Source organism: Drosophila gunungcola, unplaced genomic scaffold (genome assembly GCF_025200985.1).
Source record: "Drosophila gunungcola strain Sukarami unplaced genomic scaffold, Dgunungcola_SK_2 000132F, whole genome shotgun sequence".
NCBI classification, from domain to species: domain Eukaryota; kingdom Metazoa; phylum Arthropoda; class Insecta; order Diptera; family Drosophilidae; genus Drosophila; species Drosophila gunungcola.
The window spans coordinates 109,520-123,661 of record NW_026453293.1 but is presented as its reverse complement, the minus strand read 5'-3'; the positions used below and the strand labels follow the sequence as shown (position 1 = coordinate 123,661).

Below are 14,142 nucleotides of genomic sequence, written 5' to 3'. Positions count from 1 at the left end.
ATTTCTGTTGTGTTGATTGGTGTAATTTGTGTTGTTGCTTGTTGGCCTCTATTGACCTCGATAATTTGGTCGTCCTCGGTTATTGTAATTATTATCAAAATTATTGTAGTTATTATAATTATTTTGATAATATCCTTGGCCATAGCCTCTTCCTATGGTTTCATCTATAGTTATTACCACGGAAGTATTGATTTTTGTTGGTATAAAATACATTGTCAGCACTTCCTGTCGTTCCGTGCTGCAGTGAATATATTTTGTAACGTCTTCGTTCATTGTTCCAGAATGGCTTTTAATCTTGCAATTTAACAATTCTTTATTATTGTAGAAATGGCTTCTTCTGTACTGAACGTGTCTGTACGTTCGTCTGTACTGTTTTTTTTTCCATCGAACTCTAGAATGGTCGATGTTATATATTTCATGTATGCTCCATTGGCAATCGAGTCGTTTATCAGAAGTAGTTTCTCCACCCATTAGGATTTATTTTAGAATAATTTTAAAGGTGATTACATTGCCAAGCAATGAATTTTTATCAATGAAAGAAAAAATCTTACAGTTTTTTATTGTTTATAATACTAGAGCTTTTTGCGTATTATTGCAATGAATTATTGGGGAATTACTTAGATTGAATTTTTCCGTGTATTCAATTTCTAGTTCGTACACTGAGATGGGTTTCTTATGTATTTCGAGGGTAGATCTTACTTTATAATCAAACATAAGTTTCCTTTCCCGTGTTTTTTCTATACATTTGTTTGTCTCCATAATAAAGAATAGACTTGTAAATGTATAGATTTTATTTATTAGTCTTTTTTGGATTTTGTGGGTTTGCATGTGCATTCACAGTAGGGTGAGACTAAAGAGCCTGGCAGTCTGCCTGGCCTTCCTTTTTAAGTACTGGCAAAAATTTCTCTTTCGGAGGAGATTTCTTCTCAACAGTTCGGGTTCTTGACTTTTGTTTAGCTTAGTGCTTACAAATTTTTTTTAGTAAGTCTAGCTCTGCGTGAAGTTCACATGCTTGTTGCCATGATGGCCTATCAATAGCTGTTAATTCTTGTAGAATGGTAACTATTCTTTTAAATGCTTTTTTTTTCTTAATCCTCTTTTTCTTTTATTATTTTTAAGTTTTTGGTCCATCCTTGTGAGATAGATTATGTATTTAAATGTTTAAATTTTAAAGAGAGAAGAAAACAAAAGATACATAATTTATACCCTGTTGGAGACGAAATGATAAATGACTTTAAACCCTGTCCAAGTCGTTGGCTCTGCTTATATAGCGCCTTTTTAATATTTTAATATGTTTCGCATATAATTTGAGCGCGAATTGAGCAACGCTGCTAATTGTTAGGATCAAAAGTAGTCTCCTCATTAATTTAATAGCATTATTGACAACATTTGCCTTATTTCCCGTTGACTGGGTATCGTCTGAGCCGAACCAACCTATAATAGTTTTAATCTTGCATGGGGAAGAAGAAGGAAAAAAACAATTTTGTTAATTTTAATAAAATTAAAAAAAAAAGTTTAAGTTTTTACGTTTTTTTTTTGTTTTATTTTTATATTCTGGTTACTTATTTTACATTTTTCTTTTGAAAAACTGTTTTTATTTTGAAAATACTAATTTTTTCAAACATACATTCGCAATTGGTTTAATTCGTTTAAAATATTGTATTTCTTTTCTTTTACAAAATTTCCTACCTGCTTATTATTTTTTTTTTTTTATTGTTACAATTTTTTTTTTCTGATTTAAAAAATTTTTTAATTGGGCCACCTTCCTTAACAGCTCAAATTTACAATTTTATGTTTATATATGTAAGGGTGTTTTTCTTTTGATTGTTAGAAATTTTTTTCCTGCCTTTCAAAAAAAATTTTTATTGGGTCGCATTAAATTTACAATTTTAATATGTTATATATATGTATATTCATTTTAAACAAGAAAGGAAGCAAACTTCGGCAAGCCGAAGTTCATATACCCTTGCAGCTATTGCAAGAATTAAATATTTTTGAAAACATTAAAATTATGATTTACTTGCGTATATGTTTAAAAACATTGAAGCTATGATGATTTGAAGCTCAATTATTTGATAGTTATTTTATATATTTTTATCACTTCTATGGGAGCTGTATGATATTGTCATCCGATTTTGTTGTAATTTAAACCGTAATTGTAAAATATTTAACCATTACTATATGTCGAAGAACTAAAAAAAAAATTAAAAAACAGCAAAGTTATAATTTTTTTTTATTTTTTTTTTCGATTGTTCCTATGGGAGATATATGCTATAGTCGTCCGATCCGGCTCGTTCCGACTTATATACTACCTGCAATAGAAAGACAACTTTTGGGAAAGTTTCTTTTAGATAGCTTTAAAACTGAGAGACTAGTTTGCGTAGAAACGGACGGACAGACGGACATGGCTAGATCGACTCGCCTAGTGATGCTGATCAAGAATATATATACTTTATAGGGTCGGAAATGTCTCCTTCACTGCGTTGCAAACTTCTGACTGAAATTATAATACCCTCTGCAAGCGTATAAAAAGAAAAATTTAGTTGTTCTGCATTTGTCCGTTCTTCTTCTTGTCTTCAGGTTCCGGTCCCTTTTGACTCGGGCGGTGCCGGTGCTGGTCCTCGCTCAGGCTTTTGTTTTGTTTGATGATTTATAATTTTTTGGGATTTTCCGGCCCTTTGGACTCGGGTGGTGCCGGTGCTGGTCCTCGCACAGGCTTTTATTTTTTTTTTATGATTTTTAATTGTTTGCGGTCAAATCAAATCACATAAGTTTTTTAAGTTTAGTTTAAATTTTTGTGCTTATATTATATATATTTTCTTCTCTTTTTTTTTTAGTACATCACTCTTTTTTGCCTTTTTATTTAGGCTTTTTAATACAAATCACCGTCACGGTCGCCATGTTGCATTGCCATTAAAGGTCACAGTTTTTCACTAATAATAAAAACGCACTGGTCATATTTTATGTATTTAGACGTTTATTAAATTTACTTATTTGGTCCGCCGTCATCTCTTGACTGAATGCCCTATATTCTTGGCTTCGCTTAGTTCAATGCTGCGCAGTCGGCGCTGCCGATCAAGCCGGCGATTTACTTTTATTTCTCTGACTCATTCTGATAAGACGCTTTATCTCACTCTTAATAGTCTGGTTAGGCGTTCTTCAACTTCTGTTAGGGGAGCAATTACAAAAATTGCGGAGATCCGTTTTTTAAAATGCATTTTTCGCTTTCATTATGCCTAAGAATTATATACATCTTTTCACTTCATTTCATTTATTAAATCCTAACGCGACTAATAAAGTTTTATATTTATTGCGTTAGTCACAACGGTTTGAGTAGAAGTTTTAAATATAATAAATAATTTAAATGTATGTTCTAAATTCCACCATTTCGAAATTGCCGTTAATTTACCGATGCTTGTTTGACGCACATGTGGTGGATTTGCCTCTGTGGGAATAAGATGTAAAAAATAATAATATTCAATATATATTTTTTGATATCGATATAAATCGAAAAGTGTTTGTGTTTGTGTTTTAAATTGCATTCTGTAAAATAAAAACCACGAGTCATAAGCAATGTCATACAACCATGAAGGCATGCCAGACCAACAATTTCTTTGGAATGTGTTTCAAAGGCAAGGCTCACTAAGCTTACCTTCAGACTTGGATAAAACAACAATGTTACTTTCAGAGTCGATAAAGACAGGAGTGGTCATATCTCTGCTGATGAGCTACAAGTGGCTCTTTCGAATGGTACATGGTCTGCATTTAATCCCGAAACGATCCGTTTGATGATTGGAATGTTTGATCGGGAAAATAGAGGGACCGTTTCTTTTCAAGATTTTGGAGCGTTGTGGAAATATGTGACGGACTGGCAAAATTGCTTTCGATCATTCGATCGTGACAATTCAGGAAACATCGACAAAACTGAACTGAAGACAGCACTGACATCATTTGGTTACCGTTTATCCGACCACCTAATTGACGTTTTACTAAGAAAATTTGATCGCTTTGGACGTGGAACAATTCTTTTTGATGATTTTATTCAATGTTGCATTGTACTATATGTAAGTATAAACATTACTCAGGTACACAACAAAAAAATTCCAATTCTACTTTTACATGATAATTGGGTGCTCCTGGGTAAAAGTCCCATACAAACTAATATCATTAGCAAGGGGATCCGCGATATATGTAGTATTATTAATTAATTATTTAGTCCACATAACTAGAATAACTGTTTTGCCGAAAAAACTCTTAATACACCACCGCCCTATAAAGAAGAAGAAACGCTATACTCGAGTGCCTCGACTATTAGATGCCCTTTATAACTATTCAGACAGGCTGCTTTCCTGCTTCAGCGAACAAATTACGTTTCAGCTGCTTTTTCTTCCGTAAGAGGTGAATGTACTAGAAAGAGGTGGAAAACATCCTCTTCAACTAGCTTTAAATTTGGTAGTGATTCGGTAGTATTTTAAAAGTACTAAGATGATTTTTACTTGGCTATATTGGGATTTTTTTCTCCAAGGAGATGCATTTTGGCGAAGTCTGCGTCTTTAAGGTATTTACCTCTGATTGTAATAAAAAGAAAAAATTCCATTTCGATAATATGAAAGAATAGGAAATTACTTTGGTTTACCTGCGGGTCAAAATGCTGTTTTTGTCATTCCTGGCACCTTTAATTGCTGCCTTTAATTTCTTAACAAACTGAATCACCTCTGGACTAGGTAAAATTAACGTGCCGATCACATCTTCAACTCCAAAAACTTATAATATCACATTTTGTGACGACTATTTTCTATTTTACAAAAAAAAAAATTGTTTTTGATTAACTTGTTTTGTAATCTGGCTGCACAGCTCTACAATAAAATCAGCCTTGTAACTTTACAATTTCAAAGCAGCTTGCCGAGTAATCATATATGTATGTTGCTATCACTATGGACGACCATACATTTAGTGACGATGCGCACCAAGAATGTGTGCATAGGAGACTACTATTATATACATAGCCCCAGAATTGAACATCTGCTGTGATGGTCTGATCGTGACGAGAAATACACCAATCGAAAGTTATCGCTAAATGAATAAGAATTGCATACCAATGGAAACATTTAAGAAGTGTTTTTATTTACATACATTAAATTTGATATCAGATATTTTAAACTAGTAAAGCTACAGACAAGTGAAGCCTTAACATAATTGGTCTAAATATAATAGTTTAAAAATAATTTAATTTTTTTTTTTTTTGCAAGATGAAAGCAAATATCTTAAAGCAACGAATTTATTCAAATTTTAATGTTCTATATGTTGAAGGTCGATCGTCAGGACTTTTTTACCTCGTTAAGAGGTGTTTTTGTTTGATATAATATAGCTCCCATTGGAACAATCTTGAAAAATAAGAAAAGAAAATTATAACTATGCAAATAAAAAAAAATATTCTGTCGTTTTAAAAAATATCGCTACAATAATTCCGTAATTATTTCACTTGAAGAAGATATATTAAGGAAACGTTAATAGCGCTAAAACGGATAAAAAAGCTAGATTTAACACGACCACAGCTTCCAAGCTACTAATATAACGTGCTGTATACTGTTAAAAAGGTATTTTTAAGGGCTATTTACGTTTCTTTAATATATTTTTTTAAAATAAAATAATTAGAGAAGTAAAGCCCAAATTACGTTTTTGTGTTCACATCTTAGCGATTTTTTTGAAAACGCCATATATATTTCTTTTTTATTTTTGAGTCCTTATAGCTTTTGAGGTTGCGCAACTTTTGATATATAACACATTTTTCATTTTTCTCTAAAACTTATTCAGCGTTCAAAAATGCAACCCATTTCATAACATTTTTTCCTTTTGTAAACTTTAAAAATAAATGGGTTCTTGTTCTGTACAAATTAAAACACAAGAAAGGAAGCAACCTTAAACAAGCCGAAGTTTATAAACCCTTGCCGCTTTTGCAATAAAAAAATCGACCGATTTTAATCAAATTTAAAAAACCTAACAATAATTATAATTTTTTTCATTTCACACCTCTTGACGAGGTAAAATTAACGCGACGCTGCTTTCAAATGATTAAGTAACAAGGCTCATTTTATTGTGCACCTTTGTGCCGATTACGAAACAAATTAAATAAAAATTAAGTAATTCTTTTGGTACAATAAAAATAGTCGTCACAAAACGTGATATCAGAAGTTTTTGGAGTTGAAAGTGCGATCGTCACGTTAATTTTATTTCGTCAAGAGTTGTTTTTGTTTGATTATAATTTGAGTCAGAAGTTTACAAAGCAGTGGAGGAGACATTTCCTATTAAGTATAGATATAGTCTTGATCAGCATATGAAACGAAATGTAACCTTTTTTTTTTAATATTTTCAAAAAATTCGTTTGAGCATAGAAATAGTGCAATAATTTATTTTATTATTAATTATTAATTACTAATTTTATTCAAATTAGAAAACGATATCAAATAGCTTCCATAGGAACGATCGAACAAGTGATCTTAAAATTATAACAGTTTCAATGTTTTTAAACATATACGTGTATACATCGAAATTTTAATATTTTAAAGAACAAAATTCTTTCTAATACCTGCCACCCTTTTTTTTTGGAGTAGCTGCAATGGTATACAAACTTTCGCTTGCCGATGTTTTCTTTCTGTCTTGTTTTGCGCCAGGTTTTGAATTACTGTTCGGTTAAATTTGGCATTATTATTTAAAGCAACAACAAATATGTGGGTCATTCTTTTACAAACCGAACACCTTTTAATAAGTCACATTTTTGATTTGCCTGAAATTTTTTGTACAGATCGAATAAGTTATGGAGAAATAAATGCAAAAGAAACGAAGTGATAGGACCGCTACAGCAGAAGATATAAAATTTCATTCAAAGGTTATTTTATTTTATTTATATTATAATTTATTTATTTATATTTATTTTAATGTTCTACAAAACCCTGTTACATGTGTTTACTTATTAAAGAAATTTCAGACAAATCAAAAATGTGAAAATTTATTTTTTCAAAATCCATGTACATACTACACATGTGTAATAATAATTAAGTAAATACATTTATATTGCGCTTAAAGTGTTACTATAATCAGAACTGTGTTGCTTTGTTTTTCGCTGCCGATTTTCTTTACGAACGACAAACGCTTTTTGTTTTCTTTGTATTTTTGTCGACGATCTATATTTATTAAGGGAAGGCATGAATTCTTTCGGAAACCGTTTTTCAAAAACCGCTTTGACTAAAAATTTAGATTGGAATAATGTTTGTAATGTTAAGCTATCAAATATATGTAAATGGTCCCACAGAAATGGTCTGGGCCTTTATCCAGACAAAACAAAATGGTTAGTAACTTTTTAAGAAAAAAATGGTTATACATATTTTGCAAAGCCTTTTAGGCGATAAACAGCACGTTTTCGTGGAAAGATAACATAAATGCCACAGTAAGGAAAACGTATGGAATGCTCCGACAACTTAACTTGGAAAAATCTTTAGTGCCTAGTAATATTCGTCCTCCTCTTTGTTTCGAAGTTTTTGGAAAATTTGATTCATCAGCTTTTATAAATGCTCTGTCTTTGAAACCAACTTCCAAATAATATAAATTTTATTAAAAGCACTGCCCAATTCAATACAAAAAATCTCTATATGAATGCACACCCTTCAATTTATTTTAATTAAATAAAATAACAGCTATAATAATAAGTAAAAATTAAAAATTTTAAAACCATAACGAATAAAGCATATAAACAAAATAAACAAAAATTATTAGTAATAATATATATGAATGCTAACGTTAAGAAGCCCAATTAAAAATAACAATAAGACAATAAGACTAAATCGAAATTTTGTACTTTTATGGTTAATTTTGTATTATTACACTGTGTCTGTGCCCTTATAAAAAGTTATGCCTAACTTGTAGCACTAGGACGTTGTCGCAAATAAATAAATGTACATACATATTTGTTGTTGTTTTGAATAATAATGCCAAAATTAACGTTGTGTAATTCAAAACCAGCAAATGCATATGTACTTACATAAAATTAAAACCACAACATTTTAAAATTGAAACAAATAAGATTGGTCAAATTTTTAATTTCAAGGCCAAACATTATATGGCTCATGGCTTCTCTTTAAAAATATTAAACAAAAACACCTCTTGACGAGGCAATAATAAAGTGACGATGCAATGTGACTCAAAAAATTTCTGATATTAAAAATGAACTATATTTATACCCTTGCAGAGGGTATTATAATTTCAGTCAGAAGTTTGCAACGCAGTGAAGGAGACGTTTCCGACCCTATAAAGTATATATATTCTTGATCAGCATCACTAGTAGAGTCGATCTAGCCATGTCCGTCTGTCCGTCCGTCTGTCCGTCCGTTTATATGCAAACTAGTCTCTCAGTTTTAAAGCTATCTGCATGAAACTTTCCCAAAAGTTGTCTTTCTATTGCAGGTAGTATATAAGTCGGAACGAGCCGGATCGGACGACTATAGCATATAGCTCCCATAGGAACAATCGGAAAAATAAATGAAAAAAAATTATAACTTTGCTGTTTTTCAATTTTTTGTTTAGTTCTTCGACATTTAGTAATGGTTAAATATTTCCGATTTACGGTTTAAATTTCATCAAAATCGGACGACTATAGCATATAGCTCCCATAGGAACAATCGGAAAAATAAATGAAAAAAATTATAACTTTGCTGTTTTTCAATTTTTTGTTTAGTTCTTCGACATTTAGTAATAGTTACATATTTCCGATTTACGGTTTAAATTTCATCAAAGTCGGACGACTATATCATATAGCTCCCATAGGAACAATCGGAAAAATAAATGAAAAAAAATTATAACTTTTCTCTTTTTTATTTTTTTGTTTAGTTCTTCGACATTTAGTAATGGTTAAATATTTCCGATTTACGGTTTAAATTTCATCAAAGTCGGACGACTATATCATATAGCTCTCATAGGAACAATCGGAAAAATAAATGAAAAAAATTATAACTTTTCTGTTTTTTAATTTTTTGTTTAGTTCTTCGACATATAGCAATGGTTAAATATTTCAGAATTATGGTTTAAATTTTATCAAAATCGGACGTCTATATCATATAGCTCCCTTAGAAATAATAAAAATATATAAAATAACTATCAAATAATTGAGCTGCAAATCATCATAGCTTCAATGTTTTTAAACATATACGAAAGTAAATCATAATTTTAATGTTTTCAAAAATGTTTAATTCTTGCAATAGCTGCAAGGGTATATGAACTTCGGCTTGCCGAAGTTTGCTTTCTTTCTTGTTTTATTTAGTTTCGTAATCGGCACGCTGCATTGAAAGTAACAAGGCTGAATATATTATGCAGCTTTGTGCCTTATAGCTGCCAAAGAAACGATCGACATATACACGGCCAAATCGTAACAGCTTAATTGTTCTTAGAAATATAGGCATAGAAATCAAAATGTAGTTGTTTTAGGCTTAGGCTTAAGCTTGTCGAGCGTTTTTAAATTCAATCAGAAGCTTGCAACGCACTGAAGGATACATTTCCGACCCTATAGTGTACACATTATATATTAATGATCACCATCACTAGGAGAGTCGATCTAGCCGTATCCGCCAGTCTGTCTGTCTGTCTGTTCGTCCCTGCGTTTATCCGTTTCTACGGAAACTAAGCTCTCAATTTTATAGCTATCTGCATTAAACTTTCCCAAAATTTCCCTTTCTTTTGCAGGTAGTATATAAATCGGAGCCAGCCGGATTAGACGAATATCTCGAATAGCTCCCATAGGAAAAATTAGAAAAAAAAAACAAAATTCTGAGTTATTGAACCATTTCTATATCCAAAACAAATTAAAAAAAGTGAAAAATAGACATGTTTAATCAAACTGCAACTATAATTTTGAAATAATATACAGTGCTTATATCGTCAAGAAGCAAAAAAAAATTAATAACAGAAAGGACGGACTGACAAACAGACCGGCGGATATGGCTAGATAGAATCTCCTAGTTATGCTGATCAAGTATATTTACCTTATAGGGTGGAAAATGTCTCCTTCAGTGCGTTTTCCAAAAGTTGTCTTTCTGTTGCAGGTAGATAGAAGTTCTCATTCGTTGACTTTCAAAGGTTAAATCTTCGGAGCTTTTGTGATAATGAGTACTGGCCGCTCTCTTGGTCGACGCTAGCAGAGTTCATTCCCTATGTTAGATCACTGTTCTGTCATTTATGTTATGGAATATATGCGGATATTCAAAGGTGCATTTATTTGTTATTCAGGATTAACCCTTCAGGTAACCTTGGTAAAGCCAAGTAACAAATGTTAGAGACCGACCTCTCTTCTCTTTGCGGTATTGATAGAAATGACTCGTACTAAACCATCGGTGCCGGGTTGTAAATCGATGATTTGGCCTAGTTTCCATTCGGAAGGATTGGTTCGATAATCTTTGATCATCTTAATCATAAAGTTGCAGACAGTCGTTTTCATAGTGCCATTTGAGATGTGCCTGCAGAATCCGATTAAAAAATTATCCGGGGTTCGGGCTTATAAGTCTCCTAGTTCTAGGTCTTGAGTTAAGACAAGCCTCTATTTGGACGAAAATTGTCTTTAATTGCCCGTAAGTCACTTGAATACAGTTAAACGACTGATTTAGGTATGTTTTGACATCCTTGACGTTGGATTTCCAAAGTCATCCAAAATGGTTTAAGTGCCACTGAATGCTTCGACGAGTGAGTTCTGAAACGACTGAGACTTCCGTTTCCTGACGAAACTCGTTGCCCACTGAATGGACGTACGATGAAATAAAGTTAGTTTCACAGTTGCTATAGACTATAGTCCTCTACAGGAAATGCTGTGTCGACATATTCTTTACCTCTTTTAAATGAATAGTTTTGCTCGCTAGACATATGAAAACAGTAATGAACTCTTTATACTAAGTGTGACCTCTGAGCCTGGATAATTTTATTTCCATAGCGCCAGTGTAGTTCACTGTTGTTGCTTCGAATGAGCTTTTGGGAGGATTAACGCGGTGCGCTGATAAATCTCCCATTAGTTGGCTTGAAAGGCCGGTGCTTTAAACACACCACGCATTCTTGGAGGATCTTTTTACAGCTTGTTTACCGTTGATTGCCCAGAATACGTGCTGAATTGTAGCCAAAGTTAAGTTAACGCCTCCATGTAAAGTTGTAAAAGGCGTTCCTTATAACCAGAATCGTAAAGTGGTGTTCCTTTGGAAGTATTATTACTGTATTAATGATGTAATGCATTACTTAGCCTACAGCGAACTCTCCCAATTCTTTGATTGTCTGTTTTTGATTGTGTGTTTGACTAGAAACTTATTTGCTTGTAATCTTGATAGCTCGTCCGAATAGTCTTATTGCTGAACAATTCGCACCAGTTCAAATAAATCTTTTTAAGGTTTCAGATACTTGAAATAAATACAAATACTTACGAGTATTTTGAATAAATCTTCTGATGTGGGCTGTGATGCAATTAAGATTATTAAAAATGAATATAATTCGATAAAAGATTGAGATTTTATGCAAGTGAGAATTGCAAGATGCTGCGAGGCTTGTTCCTCGCAAATAACTGTAGAAATTATTCTAGAATTGTAGTGCACGGACACGATGTATTGCAATGCTTGCAGTTGGTTGCAGATCCTTTTGGCTAGTTGTGTACAAAGTAATGCTTCGGATAATTCCACTCTGGAAATTGTGAGTGATTTGGTCTGGTGACATAAATGCGGGCTGCTAGTTGGTACATTTTCACGGTTCCGTCAGTACATTGAGCTCGAAAATATGAGCATGCAGCATATGCCAAGGATGATCCGTCACAAAACATGTGTCTTAACTCGACGCATAACCAACGAGGGACTGAGATATATTGAATATCTGGAAGGTGCTGTATGATCTATTGCCATCGATAGATGGCAGATACTGCGGGCTTATACTCACGCTCGGTACGAAAACTCCAAACTTCTTTCAAGAGTATCTTGGAAGCTATGATGACTTGGGCCAAGAATCCCAACGGATTGAATAAGCGATCTACTGTGGATAGTTAAAGCGCTTATTAAAGGTTGCATTCAAGGAAATTTAATTTTACATCAGTATAGTTCTCTACTAGGATGCCAAGCCTAATGTTTTGATAGAATATTTGTTGTTTATCTCGAAAGTGTTATTGTTGGAAAAATCTGATGCTTAAAAATTTTTTTCCAAGAGTGCCGGATTGTTGGATGCTCATTTTTTGAACTCCATTCCTGCGATGACATCGTTGCAAGTTCTGAAGAAGAGAATTGAGATCCTGAGCAGGAGCTATGGTGAAGACGGTGCTGTGTCTGCACTGGTTGTGGGAGGAACAACCAGTCGATTGTGATTGTTCTAAAGCCTGTGTTGTGATGTAGGTGATGTACACACCAATCATCACATCCCTAAATGCAAGTGCATTGGGTATGTTTAAAAAATTTCGAAGATCCACTATGATTTTTTTTGACAGTGGCTCGATTTTTTTTATTCATATTGTGTATAACTGCAGGCGAGGATTGTTGTACAATAGCTTGTTTCCATAATGTTCCATACAACTGCATAGTTTGTCTTTTTGTCTTTTATACATATCTGACAAAGCATGCTTCCAGAAATGGAATTTCTGAATATATAGTAGTTCGTTTCATTGTATAATATTACGTTAAGTAATGGTGATAACTGTTCCTTTCTTCATTCCCTTAACTGTATTGTACCATTCAGGGCCGGTCTCTGCCAAGGAACAAGTCTTTTCTGTGTTTTTCGTAATAAATAAAACTATCTCAGCCATGTCTTGTTGTACAGAATCTCTTTTTGTCTTGTTCTGTTTTGTAATTCTTTGTAAATACCATTCGATGTGAGCTGGTGCATATCGTAAAAAATTTCTCTTATTGTGGTTTGTCAATATATAGTTATTACAAGCAGTTCATTGCTTTGATACTACAAGAAACATGTTCTATCGGTTTGAAAGCAGAGTGTACTAATAACACAAATACACTGCCAAGAAATTCCACGAACCGTATGTACTTTTCCATCATAGCCGGGTGCTCCTGAGTAAAAGTCCTATACAAACTTCTGTTCTATCAGCTAAGGTTTCTGCGGTATAGCTAAGAATACAAAAATCCGATGTTTGACGACATTTTTAATTTTGTAGCTCATATAATTGTAGTAACCTTATTTTTTTACTGAGAAACACTCTTAATACACCACCGAATAAACAATTCTTCGGCGCTAGAAATTATCCATTTCTTTGGAATATGGCGCAAACCATTTCTCCATTCTTAAAGGGCCTCTACAAAATACGTATTCAATGGAATAAATTTCAATTTCTCTTGGTATCTAATAAATGTGTGTTGTAATTTTGGTTAAAATAGTATAGTTGGATTTTTTTAGCATTTAAAGCAAAATTGTTCGTGTATTATCTGATGCTTTTTTTATCATCCAATTTTAAATTTATTTCTTAGAACTCAGAGCATACATTTTATTAGTAAAATAACAAAATTAATACAGAAATCACAAAAGACCTTTAAAAAAATTTATGTTAAAATGTTATACATTTATTTTCCAGACTTTAACAACTGCATTCCGGCAACACGACACTGATATGGATGGGATCATAACCATACATTATGAACAATTTTTAAGCATGGTTTTTGCCTTAAAAATATAATTTACTTTTTCAAATACCAATTAATAAAAAAAAACCAAAATTTTTTTCTAAAAAAAAATCTAAATTTTTTTCTAAAAAAAATCTAAATTTTACTATTAGGTTTTCATTCTATTCTATTAATAATTGTTTTAATAATGGGCACAAAGGGAAGTTCTGCTCACAGCTAATAGACTACAGCTAAGCGAAGATTTATATGTATTTTTTTCCGCTGTTTAAGCTGTACTTAAAGCCGATCGCGTGGCTTACAGATTAGTCATTTCACGTCGAACGTATCAGTAAAGCTTAGAAACAATATGGGTTCATCGGAAGTACCAGTGCTGCCAGAATCTCTGAATCAAAAATCGCTAGATTAATAATATATATATATTATATTATATTTTATAATATTTGGAACTGCTTTACAATCTGAAAACTGATCCACAGGGTTTGGCAATGTGAAGGCATAGTGCCGGTTTTTGTTCCTC

The 14,142-nt window shown here is 32.5% G+C and overlaps 1 protein-coding gene and 1 long non-coding RNA gene across 2 annotated transcripts; one reads left to right on the top strand and one right to left on the bottom strand.

Annotated features, from left to right (window-relative positions):
* Nucleotides 1–3,482: 3,482 nt before the first annotated feature.
* On the top strand, nucleotides 3,483–13,730 carry LOC128265543 (programmed cell death protein 6). The gene is made up of 3 exons (XM_053001616.1): nucleotides 3,483–3,632; nucleotides 3,689–4,064; nucleotides 13,577–13,730. The coding sequence occupies exons 1-3, from the start codon at nucleotides 3,574–3,576 to the stop codon at nucleotides 13,676–13,678; spliced, it is 537 nt and encodes a 178-aa protein (XP_052857576.1). The 5' UTR covers nucleotides 3,483–3,573; the 3' UTR covers nucleotides 13,679–13,730.
* On the bottom strand, nucleotides 4,008–5,171 carry LOC128265544 (uncharacterized). Its single transcript, XR_008268883.1, has 2 exons — nucleotides 4,637–5,171; nucleotides 4,008–4,568 (listed from the first exon to the last, which is right to left on the bottom strand). It is a non-coding gene; the product is annotated as an uncharacterized LOC128265544 (long non-coding RNA).
* Nucleotides 13,731–14,142: the final 412 nt, after the last annotated feature.